Here is an 8,343-nt window from a genome sequence, read left to right as displayed (position 1 = left end):
ACTCTAGAGCATGCCGGCTTTTGAGTCATGGTCGACCCTATCTCAAGAACATGATGATCTGACAGATTACTAGGTGTCAAATGGACCACAGACTTCTAGAAATGTGGACTGCGAACGAGCTTCCCGGCAAATCGGCCCGCTCTTGGTCATAGCCACTCTGAGCCACTTTTCGAATTAAAGTAATAAAATAAGAAACGCAGATCTCTTCAATTAACGGTAGATCATTTTATATCGTTTACATGCAAAGTCGATCGTTTCAAAGTTATGTTGTCAAACGCTTATGTAGCTGACCAAGAGCAGGCCGGAAATTCAAATTTTATGTAGTGTTTACTACATAACTTTGAACATGTCTCCTGAGTTTCCTAAGCATAGGTTTAGGCTCAAACTTGGCTGAGTTCATCTATTCAACAAGATCTTGTGGTCGTATGATGTGCTTATTTGGAATAAGATGAGCGGTTTAGGAGCTAGGATATTTTTGCTTCCGTTTGCAGTCCATATCTCTAGAAGTCCGTGCATGGACATACTGGATCACATCAGGGTCATTGGAAAAGACCAAGTCGAGAACGCTATTCTCTCTAGTGGCTACACCAACGTGCTGGGAGAAATTGCGCAAGATCGCTAATTCTTCCAGCTTTTCGAACTACTGAGATGTCGATTTCGAAATGGGAATACACCCATCAGGACTAACCTCCCACTCTACAACGCTAGCCAGAAAATTAAAGTCCCCCCACAAAGAAAACCTTTTAGCAAACTGCCTGATCCAACTCATTTCCAGTGAATTGGAGAGCTGACATAAAAGAGCTTACTGAACAAGATGGGGGCATATACGTTGTTACAATAGACAGATCAAGACCTTGAAAATGACAAACTAAGACCTCTACTTCTCCATTCGACATTTGTACCTGATTAATGTGCAAATCATTCCTAACATATAGTCATTCTCTCCCATGTGGGAATATGGGATTATCAGGGCGTATCCTATCACAACGAACTAAGTTGAAACCAACTATGGTTAGTTCTTCATCTAAGACCACTGGCCGAAGCCAGGTTTCAGTTATAGAGATGAATAAAATCTCTCTCTCTCAATGGCTAGTTCTTCTAAGATCCTAACTTTTGTGCTGTCTCTTTTAGAAATCAGACAATGCACGTTCAAATATAGCCCCTTTACGGGCCTCTCTTTTGACGGACCAAGTTCACAAGATCTTGGACCATCCTCTCCAACCGTAAAAAATCCCGCTTATCAACAAAACTACGTTCTACTGGAGGCAAAGCATAAGGTAATGGGGATGGTTGGGTTTGAGGAATGGGTTGGGCAGCTACAATTGAATAGGAACGTATTTTGGGAATAGGGATGGGACAAGGAATATTAGGAAGGAGGATTTTTATAGGAATAGGGATGGATTGGATATGTAAGGGAAGAGGAGGGAATCGGGAGAGAGGGTGGGCGGACGCTACATGGGTTAAGGAAGGGGGGTGGGGTGGGGTGGGATTAGGTTTAGGAATAGGGTCAGCTCTAAAACTACGAAACTGAGCTATCCTATTTCTCACCTTTCTTTGCGTCCCTTCTACCTGGAAGGAGGCACACCGTATTTACGTACTATAAAGCACGTCTTAAATCTCATGGACTGACGGCACATGTATGGGTGAAAAAAAGGACAATCTACCTTTGAACATCCCTTCTTCCTATTGTCCTTCCTATTGCACTTCTCAAGGCCAAACTTGAGAAGTTTTTGACACCATTTAGGGTGGTCAAACTGACAGCCTTTTCCTTCTTCAGGACAAGGCTGCTGCCGGTAAATAGGACAGACTGTTTTGTCAAAAACTATGTTATTTTGCTCTATTTCAAGAGGAGATATTACTTCAACCTCAAATCAGTCGACTTCTCAACTACTGGATGAGCCTATTCTTCAAGAAGCACCCTGGTTTCATTGATCCAAGCTGTTAAAGCCTCAATGATAAAGGGCTTATTGACTACGGAAGGATCCTTCCCTGCCAAGACCAAGTCCAAACATTGTCTAGCCTCTTAACTGACTTTTCCAAAGATTTAACTATGGGAATTGCCATTCATTCAGCTTATTCATTTAAACTATTTTGACAGTGGAGCTAAAAAAACTTTTTAATGAAATTGAAGTTTTTTTGCGAAATTTTTCAGCGAAATTTAGGAGAAATACTGGGTGCAAAGAAAGTCTGGTCGTGTCTGACAATCTTTGTCTCCGCTCACAAATATGCATGACCTTGAACCCCAAGCTTTCATTAAGAGGAACTGTTGAATTCATACAATAGCGCAATACTGCAGATGATCCAATTTTAGCATAAATGTGATTTGTAACCCTACCATTGTTTGCCACCAAAACAATGTTCGAAAATGTAAGTGACAAAGCTGGGGCGAGTCTGGCAAAAGTCGGACTCGTGCGAGTCTCGACTTTTGCCGCAGAAGGCTTGTACCGCTAAATAAAATATAATTTGAAACCAAAATATCAAACGCAGCTTTCTTTCGTTAGGTTCAATTAATGACACTCTTGTAAAAGGGTATAACCGTATAACCATATGAACAGACAACTCCCATTAATAGGCTTGAAGATACCAAAAATGCCTTATTTTCCCACTTTTCAAACTTGATTTTTGCTGCTGTAAGTTTTTCTTGAGATAAGTGGCGTATTTGGGCAAAAATGGAAGGTCTGGAGGTGGAGGTTAGCGCTTCATTCCATGTGATGTTGCTGAAAGCTCGTGAAAACGCGAAATATTTAAGTTGGGGAACCCATCAATAATGAGAGCAAATTGATCTTCCACTATTTTAATTATACAACTACCAGCCATGGGTGGAGTAGGAGAGTTATCCAAAAAAAACTGTGAGTGAGCGAGGTCAATTAGATCTTGCCCCTTCATATCTACAGCAAGATTATTTAATACCAAGAAATTTGAGCACAAAATAAGGTGACAAACATTGGCCAAATATATGTTTTCGAGTTACAGTATCAAAAATCAATACAATAAATGAAGCGATTGTGGTTAGTCTTCATCAACCAGAAATAATGAGATGGATTATGTTCCTAATGTACGGACTCCACATCCATGGACGGTGAGGAGTGACTGTTTAGGGGCATCAAAACCAGATGTCGGCAATCTTCTATCAACAGTGGTTGTTATCACATTCTCTCAGAATTATTGTTCTTTCCATTGCACTGGCAGCTTTTGCCAGGTTCAACATATGACAAAGAGGATTGCTTCCTATGGCTGGTCGAATTAAAGAAGAAAGGAGCATTGAAGCTTGGATTTTTGTTCACTTGGGTCAACAATACAATCTTGCATTTTCCTTGATAGGGCAAGGATTGGGCTTTGATCCCCCGAGTTCTAACATGTACAGGGGTTCACAATGAATGAATTTGCGCCTCAGATCTGCCAAAACATTTCAAGTAAAACCCTTTTCTAACTGAAATATTGGTCGACATTGGCCGGCCAGGGTGGTTGGTTTGTCGTTAAAATGAACTATCTGGCTGATAGTTTGATCCCATTTGCACCCTCTACGGCAGAGCACGCCCCACCCATCTCTTACCACGTGAAGTCCACTAAGAGGTGAAAGTCATATTCACTCGCAAAACCATCAAAGGGATCAATGAAATGATTGCCTTGCTTACAGACCACAGCGAGTCAAGAGCGAGTGTTCCAAACAACCCTTTTGTTTTGAGGTTTTTTTCATCGACTAAATAAAGGATGTTCTTTCATGGTCGTAAAAATTTCATTAAAATCCGTAAACAGTAAATGTTGGCAATTAAAACTTATTCAAGATATAAATTTACAGATCCATTTTGTTAAACATGGAAAGCTATACTAGCCAATCATGTACTTGAAATATTACAAAGATATATCAGACAGTTTAACTTTCAAATTTGTCACTTTTTGCGATGATTGTTTTCTACGTAGCAAATATTTTTTCATTAAATGTCAATAACAAGTTCTCAAACTTCAAGATCAAAATCAATGGAACCCGTGGTTACCGATTATGACATCATAGTAGTAAATTGATTTGATCAAGTAAGTTTTAATTGAAATTATAAACTATTTTAAGCTCTTTTTTGCATGCTTTGGAAAGTGAAACATTTTGATTTAGGTTTGGGACATTGAAAAAGCATATCATATTTCTTGCAATTTCTATAAGGTATAACCAGAGCATTTTACGGTCAGATTTGATGCAAAATTGATTTCAAGGATAATAACATCTCAGTGTCTGCTCGATAGATTTTTAGGAAATTTCAATTGAAAACTTTGCTAAAGAAACTCCCAATACCTATTAATAGCGCTTTCAAAAATGTTACCTTCTAATAGGTTTACAGTGGATTCATATATTAATCAGAGCTACTTTTAATGATGCCTTTGTCATCAATGTTGGTCCTTGTGTTGTTTTAACAACGAAAGTAGCAACTAGAAGTCTTGGCATTTGAGCAAATTTGAACCGTCTTCCAGAAAAGATGATGACTTATTCATTGTGTCACAGTACTTGGCAATAAATTGTTCATGTAATAATCTCTTGATAAGGTATGAACATCTTAGAGCGTATATTCTCGTTTCTGCATTTGTGGAGGAAGCAGAGGCCGCTTCCACCGCTTAATGAAAAGAAATATGAGTGGACGTATTAGTCCTTCCAATAGGTCTAGGAAGTGTGGATTGACGACAAACGAGCCATTTCGTCACGTCTCGTGTATTTTTCGTAACAAATACCGCTGATTTCAAAAGAGGAAGTTATTTGGACGTTCAAACTTTGGAAAGAATTCAATAAATAACATATCATTTATATATCTTTGAAATTTCCTTTTCGTATTTTTGGGTAATTTGACGTCTCCGAATTTTGAAGGCCGCAGTAACCATTCCTGATTCTGGGGTCCACTCATCTTGGGCCAAAACGATTTTGGCGGGTAATTCAACTTTATTCAGATCATTGGATTTGCCGAATGTTTGGATCTCCTTGAGAATTTGTGCCAAAACCTTCTCATCTTGAACGCATTCTGGCAAGGATTTAGGAGTGATGCTGTTCAACTTAGTTTTATCCGGAAGGACCACAGCAATAACGTAGTCTTTGGAAGAGTCTCCGACCAAGCAGATGTTTTCAACAATAGGACATGTTTTTAAGACGCTTTCCACCTTGCCATAAGAAACATACTCGCCATGTTGCAACTTAATGAGATCCTTTTTTCGATCAATGATCTTCAGAACTCCATCAGCATGGACCTCTCCTATGTCTCCCGTCTTAAACCACCTTACGCCGTTCTTCTCGTAAAAGTCTTCGTTCGTTTTTTCCTCCATTTTGAAATATCCCAAAGCCACATTATCTCCACCAACATGGATCTCTCCTCTTGGATGAGGCTCATCGCTGATCAGGTAGTTTCCCTCGTCCCAATTGACCAGTTTAATCTTAATGCCCATTAATGGTGCTCCAACGCGCCCCGTAGTTCTGAAAACAATAATGTTTCATTGAGTATCGGCCCTAGGCCCGCATTTGTTGGCAGGCAAATCAATCACTTACCGATCTTTAGGATTGGTCACAGTAGCACAAGCCGTCGTCTCCGTCAGACCATAGCCTTGCATTAGAGGGACACAAATACAAGTTCTGGTCAGATTATGCGTGTCTGAGGACAAAGGCGCTCCCCCAGAGAGCATCAAGCGGACTCGCCCCCCCAGGAAATAACGAATCTTACGGAACAAGGTCTTGTTGAGGAGCGGAGTATCAAAGCCACGGTCTTCCCATTTCATCTTATACTGCATCAAGTATTCAAAGAGCTCTTCGGCCGCCCAGCCTTGACGTTTCATAGTGTCCACGATGCTCTTGTAAATGCGCTCCAAGACCATAGGGACAGAGCACATCAATGTGGGTCGCAAAACATTAGCATCACCCTTGCAACCGGCCTTCACTTTGGTGCTTTTGTTGGTGAGCGTGGCAGCGGAGCTGTAGCCAATTTTGATCCCGTACATCAGACACGAGGTTTCGGCCAAGAGTTCCAATACGTGGGCCAATGGCAGATAAGCGATGTAACGGTCTCCCGGACGAAATTGAGCGATATTGATCAAGGCCGTCATAGAACTTAGGAGATTTTTGTGGCTTAACATTACACCTTTGGGATTGCCCGTGGATCCACTTGTGTACATGATGATGGCGCAATCCTAGAGGTAATAAACAGTCATTTGGTCAAAATGGTCGAAGCACAGACAGATTCTGATAGCCTAGCAAACCCAAGTAGAACCAGGTGGCTGGCGAACAACTCCTTACATTGGCTTGAGGGGGCTTACGAGGTGGAACATGGTCGGACGGGACTCCCTGAACCAACTCGTGATATCGGACCACTTTACAGGCACCAAGTTTGACGTTATGCATGGACTTGGGGGCCAGAGCCTTCATCAGAATGACCGTTTGAAGGTGAGGGCATTTGGGCAGGATCTCTTGGATCTTCGAAACAGTATCTTGGGAACAAACCACAGCAGCGGCTTCGGTTTCGTTGATGGCGTGAATGACTCCATCATTCCCCAAATTCGTATACAGTGTGACCACCGTGGCGTTATTTTGGAAGCAAGCATTGGCCATTATCATCCATTCGGCCCGTGTCTCGCACAAAATGGCAACGCGTGTGCCATGGTGTAAGCCTTGCGCTCGCAATCCATCGGCCACCCGTCGAACCTCCTCCTCCACCTGATTGAACGATCGCCACTCATATCGGCCGAGGACATACTTCACAAAGGTCTTGCCATTGGGCTGGGGCTCTTCCTCTTCGCCCAAGATTTGCCGGGTACCCAGACAATCCTGAGATCCGTATTTTTTCGAAATCTACGGAACAGAAAGAACGAGAACGCTACACTTGGAGTAAGAAGCTATGAGTTTGACCGCGCACGCCAGTGTAACCGTTATCCATCCCAATATTGGTGCACAGTGTCTTCTTTTTGTAATCATTGTGATATTTAAGACCTAACCTAACCTGATCTAACCAAACCAAACCTAACCTTTCGGCTGCCAGGGCCTGGGGGCGCCCAGGCAGCGGCGCAAGCCTGCGGCAGCTCGGTGGCCAGAACCCAAATTGCACAAATCTTGGGATGGATAGTGAGTACAGCTCGCCAGCCGACGAGCCAATGTGTCTTCAGTGGTGACCAGGCCTTCAAGGCCTTCAAGGCCTTCAAGGCCTTCAAGGCCTTCAAGGCCTTCAAGACAGCTAGCTGCCAATTGCCCACTGCCCACTGCCCACTGCCCACTGGACCCCCCGACATGTTGCGGCCATCTTTTTTCTCATCTAGGCATGCTGCATCATGATCTTACGTGGTTAAAGACTTGCTCCATGGTTTGGAGTCCGTGATCCAGCATCTCTTGGTTGACTTGGGTGGGCTCGGTGAGGCTGTGGAAGATGACGGCCTCGCGCTCCAGGTCTTCCCGGCGGGCGTGCGTGGACTTCTGGTAACGCCGCACCCGCCACGGATGGTAGTAGAAGAAATACACTGGGTAGAAGGCGTAGTCGTACAAGTGGCTCACCACGTAGATCATGACCACCACCAGTTTGAGTAGGGCGTACTTGCATTTATCGAGCCAGCCCTTCGGGGCCTTCTCGTCCCTCCCCTCCATTGGTGCCACGCCTTGGGTTGCCATCATTTAATTCAGCTCTACCTGGTCGGGATGAGTTGGCCCCAACGTCCCACGTCTCACGTCCTAAGAAATCCTAAGCTATATCGTTACCACTTTCTGCGTCGTTCGTGATTCCAAACGTTCATGCAGCACTAAGCACTGAAGGCTCAGGGTTTATATGGCCTTTACACGGAGTTTCTAAACCGAGTGCATAAGCGACTCATCAGCACATCAACTGTAAACATCCAGAAAGTCAGTGCTGCCATTTTGAGATCATTCCTGACCTAACCTGACCTGACCTAACCTAGCCTTTCGCTTGAAAGAGCCTGGGGCGCCTAGGCCGCGGCGCAACAAAATGGCAACACTAAGTTTCATGTACTCGGTTTAAAACTGTGTTTAACGTTTACACAAGGTTTAGGGCTCCAAGCTGAAAGGAAGGTTAGTGCCCTAGCGCCAGTTGCCTAGCCAGCAATACAAATGCGCATACAAACATTAGCTTTGCCACTGAAAAAATGGCCTAAAACTGAACAAAACGTTGCATAAGCCACGGACGGACTTCTAGCGATATGGACCGCGAACCGAAGCAAAAATGTCCTATCTCCTAAACCGTTCATTTTATTCCAATTAAGCACTTGATACGACCGTAAAATCTTTTTTAATTGATTGGAATAGATTGTGCTTAGGGAACTCAGGAGAAATGTCCAAAGTTATTTAGAAAACACTACATAAAATTTGAATTGTCGGCCTAC

The 8,343-nt window shown here is 43.1% G+C and overlaps 1 protein-coding gene across 1 annotated transcript; it reads right to left on the bottom strand.

The window, feature by feature from the left end:
- Positions 1 to 4,680: 4,680 nt before the first annotated feature.
- On the bottom strand, positions 4,681 to 7,843 carry LOC131888358 (long-chain-fatty-acid--CoA ligase 4-like). Its single transcript, XM_059237200.1, has 4 exons — positions 7,295 to 7,843; positions 6,260 to 6,811; positions 5,519 to 6,153; positions 4,681 to 5,446 (listed from the first exon to the last, which is right to left on the bottom strand). Exons 1-4 carry the CDS (start codon positions 7,619 to 7,621, stop codon positions 4,783 to 4,785), a joined length of 2,178 nt encoding a protein of 725 aa, XP_059093183.1. The 5' UTR covers positions 7,622 to 7,843; the 3' UTR covers positions 4,681 to 4,782.
- Between the last annotated feature and the right edge of the window lie 500 nt (positions 7,844 to 8,343).

This window comes from Tigriopus californicus, chromosome 10 (genome assembly GCF_007210705.1).
Source record: "Tigriopus californicus strain San Diego chromosome 10, Tcal_SD_v2.1, whole genome shotgun sequence".
Classification (NCBI taxonomy): domain Eukaryota; kingdom Metazoa; phylum Arthropoda; class Copepoda; order Harpacticoida; family Harpacticidae; genus Tigriopus; species Tigriopus californicus.
This window is presented reverse-complemented; position numbering and strand designations above follow the sequence as displayed.